Source organism: Anas platyrhynchos, chromosome W, assembly GCF_047663525.1.
Source record: "Anas platyrhynchos isolate ZD024472 breed Pekin duck chromosome W, IASCAAS_PekinDuck_T2T, whole genome shotgun sequence".
NCBI lineage: Eukaryota > Metazoa > Chordata > Aves > Anseriformes > Anatidae > Anas > Anas platyrhynchos.
This window is the reverse complement of record NC_092620.1, coordinates 8964560-8980086: the sequence shown is the minus strand read 5'-3', so window position 1 is coordinate 8980086 and position 15527 is coordinate 8964560. Positions and strand designations below refer to the sequence as shown.

Sequence of the window (15527 nt, the reverse complement as noted above, 5' to 3'; positions counted from 1 at the left end):
AAATGTTTGTTTTTCAGGTTTTTTTTAAATGTATGTATTTAAGTAAATTTGTTAGCATACATTTGACAAATTATGTTCATACATGTTTTGAAGTAATTGTTTCAGGGAAAGTATCTGTGCTGCACTCTCAATAAAAATGTGTTAAATAAAAAAAAAAAAGAGAAAAAGATAAAAAAAAAAAGAAAAAACAGGAAAAAAAAAAGAAAATACCTAGTACCTCTGAATATTGTATCAGACTTGCAGTATGTTGTAGGTGTCACTCAGAGCATTGAGAGGGCACATTTGAGACATGTCCCAAAGAAAAACTTGTTTCTAAAATTTAAAGTGCTGTTATTTTTGGTAGAGCAGCGAGTGTACCCATATTGTATTATTCACATGTGGAGCCACACCATGTTACCCAGTTTTTTTACAAAGGGTAATGCACGCGCTGGCTAGCTAACTAATATGACCCTGATAGCCCTGATGCCTAAGGTGCTGGAGCAAGCATGGTTATCCCATGCCTATTTCCATCTATCCCCCAAGGTTTTGGTGAAACAATTCACTATATCGATCACTGACATCAAATTGATTGTCCAAATATGTCCTGACTGTCAACAACATGTTTCGACCACGCCTTTAACGGTAAACCCTAGAGGACTACTGTCCCTACAGTTATGGCAGACCAGCGTAACACATATTCCAGAATTTGGTCTCTTGAAATATGTTCACGTATCGGTATATACTTTCTCTCATGCAATTTGGGCGACACCTGCAGCAGGTGAAACTAGTTGCCATGTCCAGGCTCACTGCCGTGTTGCTTTTGTAGCGCTAGGCATCCCAAAGGAAATAAAAACCAACAATGGACCCGCTTATGGTAGTCAAACCTTTTTTCAAACTTGGGGTATCTGACACATCACAGGAATTCCTCATTCCCCCATGGGTCAAGCCATTGTTGAGCGCACACATCGCAAGTTGAAAACACTGCTAAATAAACTGTTAAACAAACAAACAAAGAAAAAACAAACAAAACAAAAAACAAACAAACAAACAAACAAACAAAAACAAAGAAACAACAAGGCCAAAGAAACAACAAGGAAAAAAAATATTCTCTACTTCCCATCAACAAGCGATGTTCGGCCAAGTCCTGGAAAGCAGGGCCTCAAAACGTGTTGTGGTTGTTCAGGAGGAACAGCCCCCTCCCCCACAAGAGAGCCCCTTTTTATTGCTGAGTGTGACATTGTTAGGAATGTTTTAACAATTCGTGTCAATAAAGAACAGTCCTGTCTGCCTCTGGGCCCTGCACTGGCAATTTAATTCTTGAACCACAGATGCAGTGTGTCCCAGTCTCCCCCTCATTCTAGTCAATTTATCAAGTCTTCAGAAAATACTCCTCAAATTTATGAACCTGTTTGCCTTTGTTATTCCGGACTTCTATTTCTAACAGTTACAGCCTTTTTTTTGTCTTCTTCGAGATTAACTTAACACTGCTATAGGTGTGACTGTCCCTGTGAATGGCTGGTGAGGAATGTTTTAATTACTGGTGAAGTGTCAATAAGAAAGCTATTTGTGTTTGTATGAAGTCTTTGATGTCTGGGGGTTTCAGAACAACTGATAACAACTAGTGACTGTTATGGGATACTATGCAGGCCTCTGATATCTGGCCAGGTGGCCAAGAGATTAAGAAGAAGAAAAAAAAAGCTGAAGGACGGCTAGGAGACAAGACCTGCAGGGGATGCTGTATACACTTGACACGGTGCCAAGGAGTACAAAGGGGAAGGACGAGAAAAAAACTTGGAGAGGAAGACTACGAGCCTTCAGCATGAAAGACCCCTAGAGACCCCCAGAGGGACCACCGGAGACTGATGCGCATGCTCCAGTAGGAGGGACTGGACCCCGGAAGCTAATTATAATAACCTATTTTTTTTAGAAGTAGTAATGAATATGTATTAGTCTAGGAGCATAAAAATCAGCTGCTTGATGTAATTGGGGTGCGTCCTGGTGGAGCGGAGACTCCCGGTGCACCCAGCGCTGTTTGCTTACCTCTATTCTTTTAATAAATCCTATTTTTTTATTTAATCCTATTTTGAAGAATGAGCCATTTCTAACAGTGTGATGGCCTCAGTGGTCAGGTCCATGCCTCGATTACGAGCCCATCTATACGTGGCATCCCTCCCCAGATGTCCTGATGTTTCATGGGCCCATCAAGCTACAACAGCTCACCCTTACGTCCCCAGTCCAGGTCCACCTGAGCCACTTCAATTTTTGAAGGTCGGTTCACCTCTTTGTTACTCTGATGTTCTTCAGTGTGATGTTCTTCTCTGCTGGTGTGGCAGGGCACGGGACCTCTGCACCAACTATTCGAATGTTACATATGGAGTGGTAATTCGTGTCGAGAAAATGGTTGATATTAATAAAGAAGGGGGAGATGTGAGAATGTGGCCATGGGGGTTGGAAAGCCCCATGGTTGAGATAACATTAGACTCTTAATGATGAGGCCATCAGGAATGTAAAAGAGTTTAGAGGGAACCAAGAAGGGTGATTCAGGAGACTCCATGCAGTCTCTGGTTTCTTGTTCTCCAGCTGGTCTCTTGTTCTCCAGCCTCTAAACAGGAGCAGTTCTAGATGGTTCTTGAGACAGTTTCTCCATCTTCATTGGGAGTTACCCTTTGTGAGGTGCCCCAAAACTTCTTGCTCCAGTTGGTTTGTACAGTAGTTAGCAGCAACATCTGCTAGTTCAATATAACAATCTAGGTATTCATTAATCAGCATCCCATCTACTAAGATTCTCTTATCTTCCTTTTGAGTCCCCCCTTTTCTAAAAAGTAAGTAAATTCTTTTACTCATAGTAAAGTTTCCCAACTCCTTCGGTAAGAATCTCTTAATGCCACACCGTAAGCCAAAGATACTGAAGTAAGTACAGACAGTCATCACAGTATTTTACAATTCCAAATCAGTAATATGAGTGATAGCACCAGGCTTACCCCAACCAGTATTAGCAAGATAATAATTGGATGACATAGTCTATTTAGGATCCCTGTAGCTGCTGGGGACCATCCTAGGAATGTATTCCACCAGTGATGGTCCCCCTCCTGTTTCACTCTTTGCAAAACTCTATTTATCTCCTTGGTGTCATAATGAACGGTTATTAAAGTCTTTTCACCATTCCCCTGGATATCTTTTAGGATCTTAATTAAATCTTGATGTTTAACCAATTGTCTTACCAACCTGAGATTCATTCCAATAGGTGTTGGTAATAACTTATGATACATGGTATAATTCGCCTTGATCAGCTGGTGGGATACTACCGGTGCTAGATACAGAAAATCACATCCAACAATCCTAACAAAGTTACAAATACAGAAGTTAGAATGATTTCTGAGAGAGAAAAATTCCCTATTTACTACTACAAGAGCGCAAACCGTTCTTAAACACACACAACCCTGCCCAATATATACAAGTATGTTTTTTTGACCAGTATTTGGGTGAATTTCAAAGTGGTAGACACCTTGTTCAGTATCAAGACATACATCCTGTGCATCAATTGTATTGCTTTTGCAGATGAACCCTTGTTGTTCCCGGGTAACACATGATTCCAGATTTACAGTTTGCCATTTCCCATTCACCATTCTTGCCCATGCTCTGAAAGGTAGAGCACCATCTCCTCATGGTTTAATCCCAGTGCTATAATAGGATGAATAACATAAACTGTGTCATTTTGTATAGTAAGCACAAAGGCTGTAGCCATGATAGCAATGGGATCATAGGTAAAATTTACTAGAGTCCACTAGGATTGATATTTCCTCTCAAAATCAGTAACGCTATCCCAAACAACCTTTTGGACTTCAATCGGGAAGACGCTTTCACTCCCTTCTCTAATGATCAGAGCCACTGTTGCCTGCATCTATAACTGTGCTTGTATACAGCTAAGTGCTAAAGATATATTATTTTGAGCTGTGCTGAGTGCATCAATTATTACTCTATGGTCTTGGTCCCTAGTCTCTTCCATCTTCAGTAATACTTTTGACACCTGCCATTGGCTAGTCCCTAATGCTAATAAGGATGACTGTAAGGGCTGTTTTAATTTTGTCAAATCACTTGTGGTAGTAGCCAATTTATTCATTAATATTTCTGAGTCTATTCTGTTTAAGACTCCCAAGCCTTTACCTAGTATCCCAGTCACATCTCTCTTTCCTCTAAGGCACTTCCGTTTTTGTAACCATGCCATCCATCCATCGAATGATGTCTTTAGGAAAGGGGAGCACCTTGTTTGGATCCCTGAGATATTAGTCTGCATTTTTAATTCAACCCTTTTAAGGAATCATTCCGGATTAAATAACAGTAGCTGTTGGTCTGTGTTTCTTACCACATATGGACCAATCCCATAAATTTTATGCCCAGACTTAGCTGGTGCTTCGGGCGGTAGGAGGTTAGTTGAGGTAGTTAATTTGGTTCTAAGATGGGGCCTAGGGGTGGAGAGGCCTTCTGTATTTATCTGAATTTGGAACGTCAACCCGCACCCCAGTCTTTCCCCACACCTCCCTGCCCACATGCACCACACTAAGGTTGGTGATTCTAAGGTGAAATTCAACCAACAATCCCTCCTGGGTTGACACATTTCCTGAGTTTCCTTCCCACCCTCGTTTTTTATTGATATTTCAAAAACTGTTTGGTAGTTGGATACATTAATTAGTCTACAACCTATTTTTATTTCTTGGCCTACTCTTCCACAAAGCTGCGGAAACCCTGTTTTATTATCCCAGCTCCATTCATTTTCTAAATAGACTTTAGTATCGTGCATGACCACCGTTGACAGATTTAACTCCTTGGGTGATGGATATCTATAATATCCATTGGCCTTTTTATATGCCTGAGTCTAAGGCCACCCGTTCTGCCCCTCTTCCCCAAAGACATTCTCTGATCCTTGAATTACCAGTATGATTACCAGCCTTTTTTTTAACACATATCATCCTGAGTATACTCATTTTGTGCGAGCGATCCTTAGTTTCAGCTCGTGATCACCTAGTGTTACTTTCCAAGGGGTCTCTGGAGCTTTCTTCACTCGAGAATGGTGGATCCAAGAACTTTGTTCTCTGATCTTTATTGCAGTGTAAGTGGTAAGGAGTACCTGGTATGGTCCCTCCCACTGAGGTTCCAAAGTCTTTTCTGCAAGAGACTTAACATACACATAATCCCCAGGCTGTATATTATGCACAGGTCCATCCAACTCTCAACTCTGAGTTCCAGCCATATGTTTTTCTATTTCTCTGAGTTGTTTACTCAAGGCCACCAAATAAGTAGTTAGTATCTCTTCCCCAATCTGGGAAGATATTCCTTTCTGGGCCCCTTACGGTCTCCCGTATAGCATTTCAAACTTAATCTTTCTTTAGTTCGGGGTTTAGTCCGAATCCGCAACAATGCTAGCAGGAGAGCTTGGGGCCAGGGTAAGTTAGCTTCTTGCCCTAACCTTACTGTTATAAATGATGAGAACTGCTTTGTATCAAAATTGCCTAGCTTTGGATTATTTACTAGCACAAGAAGGAGAAGTCTGTGGAAAATTTAGCTTTAGTAATTGCTGTTTAAAGATTGATAAAAAGGGTGTTTCTTCCTAGTAGCTGATAGAATGTTATGTTCTGGTTTAGGATGAGAAGAATGTTAATAATATGCTGATGTTTTAATTGTTTTTAATTGTTACAGAGCAGTGCTTACACCAAGCCAAGGACCAAGCCAAATTCAGCTTCTCACTGTCCTGCCAGCAGGCAGGCTGGGAGGAGGGCCGGACTGCTCGGGGTTAGGTTGGGCATCGGACAGCAGGTGGTGAGCAATTGCATTGTGCATCAATTGTTTCGTACACATTATTACTAGTAGTACTATTATCATCATTATTATTATTATTATTATTGTTATTATCTTCTTGTTTTTATCTCAACTCACAGGCTTCACTTTCCCATTTCACTCTCCCATCCCAGAGAAGGAGGGGGGGGAGGTGAGCAAGCAAACACAAACCTGGAAGGATATGGAATGGGATTTATTTCCATGGCTGCCTGGTGGACCATGGGTTAAAAGAGTGTTATTTTTATTGTTATGTGGTGTAAAGATGTTATTGTTTATACCTTGTATGATACCTTGTCTTACATTATTAATACACCGGGTGATAAATAGTACATTGGTAATAACTTCATTAAAAAAGGAAGGGAATATGTCAATTATGATGTTTAAGAATTGGACCCTCCAAGAACAAACTGATGAAATCCAATTATTAATAACAGAAGAGACACGAATTGTTGATATTAAAAAGAAGATAAGGGATTGTGAGGAATGTGTTAACAATTCGTGTCCATAAAGAACAATTCTGTTTGAATCCTGTCTGCCTCTGGGCCCTGCACTGGCAATTTAATTCTTGAACCACAGATGCAGTGTGCCCCAGTCTCCCCCTCATTCTAGTCAATTTATCAAGTCTTCAGAAAACACTCCTTAAATTTATGAACCTGTTTGCTTTTGTTATTCCGGACTTCTATTTCTAACAGTTACAGCCTTTTTTTTTCCTGTCTTCTTCGAGATTAACTTAACACTGCTATAGATGTGTCTGTGAATGGCTGGGGAAGAATGTTTTAATTACTCGTGAAGCGTCAAATAAGAAAGCTATTTGTGTTTGATGTCTGGGAGTTTCAGAACAACTGATAATAACTAGTGACTGTTATGGGATACTATGCGGATATTTGGTATCTGGCCAGGGGGCCAAGAGATTTAGAGGAAGGAAAAAGAAGCTGAAGGACGGCTGGGAGACAAGACCTGCAGAAAGTGTTCTATAAACTTGGAATGGTGCCGAGTGAGTACAAAGGTGAGAGGAAGACTATGAGCCTTCAGCATGAAAGACCCCTAGAGACCCCCAGAGGAGACTGATGCGCATGCTCCAGTAGGAGGGACTGGACCCCGGAAGCTAATTATAATAATTATGTTTTTTAGAAGTAGTAATGAATATGTATTAGTCTAGGAGCATAAAAATCAGCTGCTTGATGTAACTGGTGTGTGTCCTGGTGGAGCGGAGACTCCCGGTGCACCCGGCGCTGTTTGCTTACCTCTATTCCTTTATATTCTTTTAATAAATCCTATTTTTTTATTTAATCCTAATTTGAATCCTGAGCCATTTATAACACTTACAATTTGTTGTTGTATTAAATGGTTCATTTTCTCCACTTGACCACTCGATTGGGGGTGGTATGGAGTGTGGAGTTCCCAATTATCCCCAAATGTCTACTAATTTGCTGTACTATTTTTGAGATAAAGTGTGGCCCTCTATCTGAGGACATGGTGGCTGGAACTCCAAAATGTGGTATTATTTCCTGTAACAACACCTTGGTTACCTCTCGGGCTTTGGCAGTCCTGGTGGGGAAGGCCTCTGGCCATCCTGAAAAAGTATGTTAATACTAGTAAATATCGATACCTCCCCTTCTCTTGGGAGTTCTTGTGGGGTTACTCTGGGTCGTGCCTGCGTGCACGAGGGGAAGGGTCTGGGGTGCCTGCGAGCACAGTGGGAGGGGTCCTGGGTTCCTGGGTGGGATGCTTTTGCGCTATATAAGATACTGTCACGTAGCAATAAATTGGGCTTACGGCACAGAACGCTGGTCGTTGTGTCCGTTTGTCCCAGGGCCTTTCAATCGGGTTATCCGACATTTGGTGACCCCGACGTGATACGATTCTCAACGTGAAACCGGTTGGCGCGAGTTAGGCGTGGCGCGAGTTAGGCATGGTGCATGCGTGCTAGGTACACGGGTGGCCATGGGACCTGGAGTTGATGAGGTGGTGAGTACTGTTAAATCCTTGGCCAAGGAAGTAGGGCTAACACTACGAAAGAAGGACGTACAGTCCCTCTTGCTCTGGGTGACACACCGGAATCTGGCAGAGTCTCCTGTCCATTGCTTGAGACAGACCGTTTTAGAACGGGACAGGATTTATTTGATAGCGCCTGCATCGGGAACAAAGAGGCGCTGACTTTATTTCTGACGTTTGGGTCGGTGCGAGCGGTTTTGGAAAAGGTAGCCAACGAGGCATGCCTGTGGGCTACTGTGCGCCGCATGCTTTTGTTGGATGGGGACAGTGAGGATAAGCTGGCCCCTATGGAGCTTCCGGTAAAAAACAATCTAGAGGAGGGGACAGGGCAGGCGAAGGAGGAGGCTCAATCGGGAGATGAAAATAATGTGGAGCAGGAGAAAGAAGAAGGTGGGAACCCCCTTGTGGCCCCCCTGCGAGTTCGGCTAGATCATGAAAAAATAGCAGTGCCTAGTGCTCCCCCGGCAGACAGAAACGCGGTACATACTTCATCAGACGGGTCCTTTTGGTGGGTAAATAAGAAGGGCTCCCTTATCCTATTCCCTGCTGGGGGTCCTGAAGGGGTAGGGGTGGCATCCGGGCAGGCGCCGGCGTTTTCGGGCTCCCTCTGGCGGCCGCTGTATGCCCCTCCGGCGTTTGACCCTGGAGAGCGGGAGGGGGGGCAAGCACGGGTGGAGTCTTTTTCAGAGAAGCCCCTGCCATCGTCCGTGTGTTGCATTCCCTTTCCGTCGGGTGCTGCGCCCCGAGAGAGAGAACGAGTAGATAGTGAGAGTTCAACAGATGAGGAGCCTCGAGATCCTAGACAGGCTACTTTGCGGCAGCCGATGCACATCCGCGAGGAGGTACGAAAGGCAAGGGAAAAATGGACTATTAGTGCGCGAGAATGTCTTCTCTCGGGTTGTGAAATAACGCCAAGTCCTGTGTGGATAGGGTGCTTTCCTGTTTTCACGGGGTCTCAGGGACATCAGTGGCAGCCGGTAGACTATAAGATGCTGCTACAGTTAAAAAAGGCTGTACAGGAGGGTGGATTCTCTAGCCCACAGACACAGGTTTTGTTGGATGCGGTGGCTTTGCAAGGGCCCCTGATGTTTGACTGGCAGCAGGTTGCCCGAGCCTGCCTGACGGCAGCGCAGGTACCCATGTTTGAGTCTTTGCTGGAAGAGGAGGGTGAAGTCTTGATGGTGCGTGCATGGGCGAACCCCCAGGATCCTTTACATGGTATGTCTGGGGAAGCGTTGTTGGGACGAGGGCAGTGGAATACTCCGCAGGAACAATTATTGCTGCCACAAGCTGTGCTTATTGCTGCCGCCGATTTGGGTCGTAGGGCATTAGAGCGGATGAATGCTGTAGTCAGCCCGACTCCCAGTTATCTGCATATTCGGCAAAAACCTGAGGAACATTTTGGGCGCTTTGCAGACAGGGTGCAGACAGCTGTGGCAAGCAGTAATTTAAGAGCTCCTGTTCTTTAAGAACAGGAGCTCTGCCTGAATTCAAAGCCGCTCTTGCAGCGCTTCCGGCTTCAGCAAGCGCGGGCGAGCTGATCGCTCGTGGCTGTGCGTTTGGCAAGGCTCAGGAAATGCAACCTCTTGCTGCTGCCCTCAGTGAGCAGATGGCGGGAGTCACATCTGCCTTCCAGGCATTTGCCCTCCACATGCATCCTGGTGGTTGTTTTCGCTGCGGTCAGCATGGTCACGTAGCTCGTGAATGTCCCAAGAAAAGGGAACCTGTGGTCGAAGTCACCCGTGTTCGTTGTTGGGTGTGTGGGCAGTCTGGCCATCATGCTCAGGAATGCTCACAACGCAAAGGGGAAGTGAAAGAGGGAAAAAGGGATGAGCAGTCAGGAAACGCCAACGCCGGGACGAAAAGGGACCCGCCATCTTGGCCACAAGCGTGGGTCCCAACCCCCATCAAGCAGGGGTGGACAAGTCCGCCGTCCAGTCTCAGGACGGAAAACGAGTGGTAAATACAGAAGCTTGGCTTGCGGGTGTGCGGGTGGTGGAGCAAGGAGTAGAAATTCCCGTGCAGCTGCGGACTGCCACAACTGAGCCCACTGTGTTTCCTCTGGTAAATGAAAGTGATGATGGGCCCTCTAGCGCAGATTATCCCCTGATACAAGTTAGCTTGGACATGGGCTCTCGGCCAACCTTGCCTGCCCGAGTAGCTATTCAAGGTGTGAAGGATCTATTTCCACCAGTAGCCACTATAACCTTTTTAGTGGACTCTGGTGCAGATGTCACCTCCATTTCCGCCGCACACTGGCCTTCACAATGGCCGCTAGATCCGCTGCCACGAGCGGTCAGTGGGGTGGGTGGTTTGGTGGAAGGTCATCGCAGCCGTCATCCAGTATTGATTCGCTGGGATGATGCTGGTGTCCGGCGGGAGGTGGGGCCCCTCAGACCTTATGTTCTAGATATTCCTATATCTCTGTTAGGTCATGATGCATTAGTGTTAGCAGGAGCTCGCTTACATATTGAACCTTCACAGCAGGTTTTATACAGGGGGCCACTGGGGAGCCGCGCCCCTGTTGGCGTTTAACGTGGCGGTCGGATGACCCCATATGGGTTGCCCAGTGGCCCATCACAAAGGAGAAGCTTATCGCTCTGCATGAACTCGTCAAACAAGAAGTGCAGCAAGGACATCTCGTTCCATCAACTAGCCCTTGGAATTCCCCTGTATTTGTAATTAAGAAAAAATCTGGGAAATGGTGCTTTTTACATGATTTACGCGCGGTTAACGCCTCGATGGAGGACATGGGGCCTTTACAGCCTGGGTTGCCATTACCTACTATGATCCCTAGAGATTGGCAATGTATGATTATAGATTTAAAAGATTGTTTTTTCAGCATACCTCTGCATCCTGATGACACCAAGCGTTTTGCTCTAACCATTCCATCGTTGAACAATATGCAGCCAGCAGCCCGGTACGAGTGGGTTGTCCTCCCTCAAGGTATGAAATATTCCCCTACGATTTGTCAGATGTATGTGGCCAAAGCCCTTGAGGTGGTTCGTCAGCAGCACCCCACTATCTTGGTTGTCCATTATATGGATGACCTGCTGCTTGCTGCCCCCGTACTGCCTTCGGGTCTGTATGATCAAATAGAGGCCACTTTATTAGGATTTGGTTTGACCATCGGGAAAGATAAAACTCAGCTAGTGTCTCCATACAAATATCTGGGGACTCAGCTCACAGAACGCCTTGTGCGACCTCAAAAATTGTTAGTCACAGAGAATTCGGTTACTAACTTGCATCAGTTACAAGTGTTGGTTGGCGCCCTGCAGTGGCTCCGTCAATTTGTTCCGCTGCCCCCTGACGAGATACAATTATTTACTGATCAGTTACGGGGCGACACTGACCTGACAGCCCCACACCAGCTGTCTTCCCAACATCAGCACATATTAGAGCGCTTTATGCAACGTCTCCAAAAGCAAGGCTTATGGCGTCACGATGCCGCGCAACCCTTACTTGCACACATCCTTTTGCAGGTACAGGGAGCTATTATTATTCTACATCAGGGCCAGCTGCAGCGCCCACTGCTTTTTGGCTACGTGTCTGTGCCCCGCATTGCGTTTCCACAATGGGATGAACTCCTTGCCCTCGCTATAGAGTGGGCTCGAACAAAGCGACTCCTGCTTGTCTTTGCCTTGTGCCCTGAAGTGTATGGGGGCTACTGGCAGGAGTATGCTGTGGGCTACCGGACCGCTCCGCTGTTTCCAACGCCATACGCTTACAACCTACGGTCTGCTGAGCCAGTACCCAACGGGACACTTCGTGGGCTGTTCCCACCTGTTACTTGCCGGGGAAGGAAGCTGACTACCATCCGTATCAATGCCACCGTGCAGACAGGTATCAATCTGACACATGAAACACTCTTGTCATCGGACAGCACCACGCATGCGACGGAGGACGGAAAAGAAACCGTTCTGCCGGTGGCGCAATTGTGCGGCTCCATTGACATTTGGGACAATGGGACAATAGCGGATGTGACCGTTCCGCCGTGGACAGTTAAGACCATGGTGCGCAATCAGTCGGTGGCCTGGTTGTGGGTGGGGCCACCGGGCCAAGCTCCTGCACCAGTGGACTTTTTCCCTGGGGATGTTTGGACTGTAAATAGCCATGCGACGGCCCCTTATCAATCGGTCCGCGTCGTACAAGTTTCGAACTCTGCTCATTGGCGTTTACCTAACCCCTATTGGTTGCTCCGTTCTCAGAAACGTACTTGGAAGGTGATCCCAGCTAACAGGACACTTGGTTTGTGCTCTATGGGTCTGCTATTGTGGCCGCATCGCACTGCTCGCAGCCCTCGAGCAACCCGAAGAGTCTGTAAAATTCCGGTGTTGTTAAAAATGAGAGATAAAAGGTCCGCTCAGTACACACAGCAAGCAAGGAGCAATCAAGAGGAAAATTTAATGATAGGGTTAATTAGAGATTTCGCAAAAATGCAGAATGTGAGTCAAGTGACCGCTTGTTTACCTATACCTAAATCCGCAGGTGGTCCTATACCCTGGGGCATAATCACATCATCGATACCCCAGATTGAGAAAAACAAAACAGTCCAATGTGAATCGGAAACAATCATAGAGACAGAAATGCTGGGAGGGTTTTATAGAGAGTGTCAGATTCGCCTTTATCCTTGGTGTAAAAAGGAAAGAAATTACATATTTACGGACCTAGACAACGAGGATGGACGACTAGGGATGTGTGAGTATGATGCACCACACACACGACAAAAGGAAAAGGTTATATGGAAGTGCAAAGAAGCTAATAAGATAGGTGGATTAGAGGGTTGGGAGTCAGCATGGGCATTAAGTATACTGCAGAAATACCAATATGGGGGGAATACTCCTTGGTGTTTGCAATGGGTAGGAAGGACGAATAGTGACCAGAGTTTACTATATGAGATGGCTCAGAGGGAAACTAGTAGTCGGGAGAGGGTAAAGGCAGTCCCGTGGTGGAATTGTACACAAATATTCAATTGTGACACTGCTTTAGAAACAATATCTCTGCTCCCGGTAAAGATAGCCTTAGACACCGGATGTGCATGCAGAGGTCTACAAGTTAACATGAGTATCACCAATCTGAATATAGCCAGCCAGACTGGTAGGGAAAAGATCTTAGTGAATTGTAAATCTTCAACTATACGAAGCATGGGACATTTTGTGTGGGCCGCCAGTGATGGAACTTGGACAACTCATTTAAGTTTGGATGGCCCAGTAAAAGAAATAACTTTAGGATTGCCCACTCTTTGCCCACTTTGGAAGAAATCCTCTCTCATAAGGAGAAGGACAAAAAGAGAAGTAAGTGAAGAAAATGATGAGTGGCAGGAACCGTCCACTGGGATTAGATTTGGATGGATGGCAGAATCGTTGTTTGCCCCGATAGCTTCCTACCACAACAGAGAGCTGATTTACAATTTGATGGGGCAAGTACATAGATTGGCCAGCATTACCAGAAAGGGGTTTAAGGACTTGAATATACAGTTACAAGCCACAACAGGAATGACCCTGCAGAATAGGTTGGCCCTGGATATGCTTTTGTTAAAAGAACATGGTGTCTGTGGATACCTGAAAGAAAAGGCTGACCATTGCTGTATACACATTCCGAATGTAACTGCCGATATAGAACGTGACATATCCCAAATAGCCCAGGTAGAATCCAAAATAAAAGAAGAGCAGCGTGACGCAGAACAGAATTGGCTGGGGGCAACTCTCGAGGGGCTAGGCCTTCATCTAGAAGGATGGCTTAAATCGCTTTTGCAAACAATATTGCTACTAGTAATAGTATTCATTGTGATAGGGCTAGTATATTCATGTATAAAAGCAAAAATAGCTAGAAGTAGTATCACAGCATGCTGACCATTCTCGCCAAAAATCATGAGGAGTTCCCATTATCACCACTTGCTCCTGGGATGGACACTCGTCCCTAAGCAGTTATGATTAAATCACGCTTAGCGTAACGGGTTAAAGGGGGTACGTTACTGCATAAAGAGGGGGGAGATGTGGGGTTACTCTGGGTCGTGCCTGCGTGCACAAGGGGAAGGGTCTGGGGTGCCTGCGAGCACAGTGGGAGGGGTCCTGGGTTCCTGGGTGGGACGCTTTTGCGCTATATAAGATACTGTCACGTAGCAATAAATTGGGCTTACGGCACAGAACGCTGGTCGTTGTGTCCATTTGTCCCAGGGCCTTTCGATCGGGTTATCTAACAGTTCTGAAAAGTCGATCTGCCACTGTTGGCCAGGCCCATGGCCTTTCCCAATTTGACCCATCTTTGTCTTAGGAGTATTCTTGGGATTAGTCTGGAGGCACAGGTCATGTTGCCGAGTTACCTGGGTGATTGTGGCATATAAATTCCTAGCAATGATTTTCCCATTTAGATAGTTATATAAGGCGTCAATTCCCCAATGTGTTTTTCCGTGTTCCTCCCTCACCAGTGATCACAATAGATTGGAGGGGATGACTAGCTTTCCTTCCTCAGTAATAGCCCATCCCTCCTGATTATACTTTCTTTTTTGGCCTTCAATTAATTTCCTGTCCTTTTTGTTATATACAGGCTTATCTTTGAGGGGAATCTCTCCGTCTGGGATCAGAGCTCCCTCAGTTGCTACTTCGCCTTTCCGTGCTTCTTCTGCCTCTCTGCCTACCAGATCGTTTCCTTCTTCCAATTCCGAGCTCACCTTCTGGTGTGCTCTAATATGCATGATTGCTACCTTTTCAGGCAGCTGAACTTCTTCCAATAATCGCATTATTTCTTTTGCACATTTAATATTCTTTTCTTGCGAGTTCAACAATCCTCTTTCTTTCCAGACGGCCCCATGTGCGTGCACAACCCCAAATGCATTATCTCAAGTCTGTGTAGATATTTACTTTCTTTCCTTCTGCTATTTCTAAGGCACGAGTCAGAGCTATTATCTCGGCCTTTTGTGCCGAGGTATTTGTTGGCAAAGGTCCATATTCTATTACCTCTTTACAAGTGGTAACTGCATACCCAGCATGTCATTTCCTGTTGATAATGTAGCTGCTCCCATCAGTGAACCATGTTTCCACATCGTCCAAAGGGGTATCCTTCAGATCTGGACGGCTGGAGTAAGTAGCTTCGATGGTCTCCAGGCAGTCGTGGTGTACTGGTTCTCCTTGGTTTCCGCTGAGGAAAGAGGCTGGATTGGCAATGCTAGTTACCACTATTTCTACATCATCTTGTTCCACCATGATAGCCTGGTATTTCAAAAATCTTTGTGGGGAAAGCCAGTGGCTACCTTTCACTTCTAATGCCGCAGATACTGTGTGAGAAACTAGCACAGTTATTTTCTGGCCCAAGGTAAACTTGTACGCCTCCTGGATATTTAGTACCACTGCCGCAACGGCTCTGAGGCATCCCAGCCATCCCTTGGCAGTGGCATCCAACTGTTTAGAAAAATAAGCAACTGCCCTGCCATATGCTCCCAGGTTTTCTGCTAATATTCCTAGAGCAATACCCTGTTTTTCATGAGAAAAGAGGAAGAATGGTTTACTCACGTCTGGGAATCCCAGGCCTGGAAGAGACATGAGAGACTTCTTTAGTTGGTCCAAGGCTTGCATGGCTTCCTTTGTCCATTGGAGGTCCCTGTTCCCATTGGTGATGAGTGCATACAGTGGTTTCACGAGCAGTCCATAATTATAAATCCACAACCTGCACGACACCGTCATTCCCAGAAAAGTTTGCAGTTCTTTTATTGTCTCAGGTCTTGG

The 15527-nt window shown here is 45.5% G+C and overlaps 1 protein-coding gene across 6 annotated transcripts; it reads left to right on the top strand.

Annotated features, from left to right (window-relative positions):
• Window positions 1-5959: 5959 nt before the first annotated feature.
• LOC113840873 (uncharacterized) lies at window positions 5960-13954 on the top strand. 6 transcript variants are annotated; one of them, XR_011805615.1, is made up of 3 exons: window positions 8283-8314; window positions 10649-10752; window positions 11289-11427. XR_011805615.1 is itself a non-coding variant. In XM_038169652.2 (2 exons), the coding sequence occupies exons 1-2, from the start codon at window positions 8052-8054 to the stop codon at window positions 13656-13658; spliced, it is 3273 nt and encodes a 1090-aa protein (XP_038025580.2). In that variant the 5' UTR covers window positions 5960-8051; the 3' UTR covers window positions 13659-13954. The 6 variants fall into 6 exon arrangements, 3 of the variants coding, with proteins under 3 accessions (XP_038025580.2, XP_027303416.3, XP_038025583.2); XR_003493498.3 differs by lacking the exon at window positions 8283-8314 and adding an exon at window positions 8622-8648; XR_005261440.2 differs by lacking the exon at window positions 8283-8314 and adding an exon at window positions 8995-9024.
• The last annotated feature ends 1573 nt before the right edge of the window (window positions 13955-15527 follow it).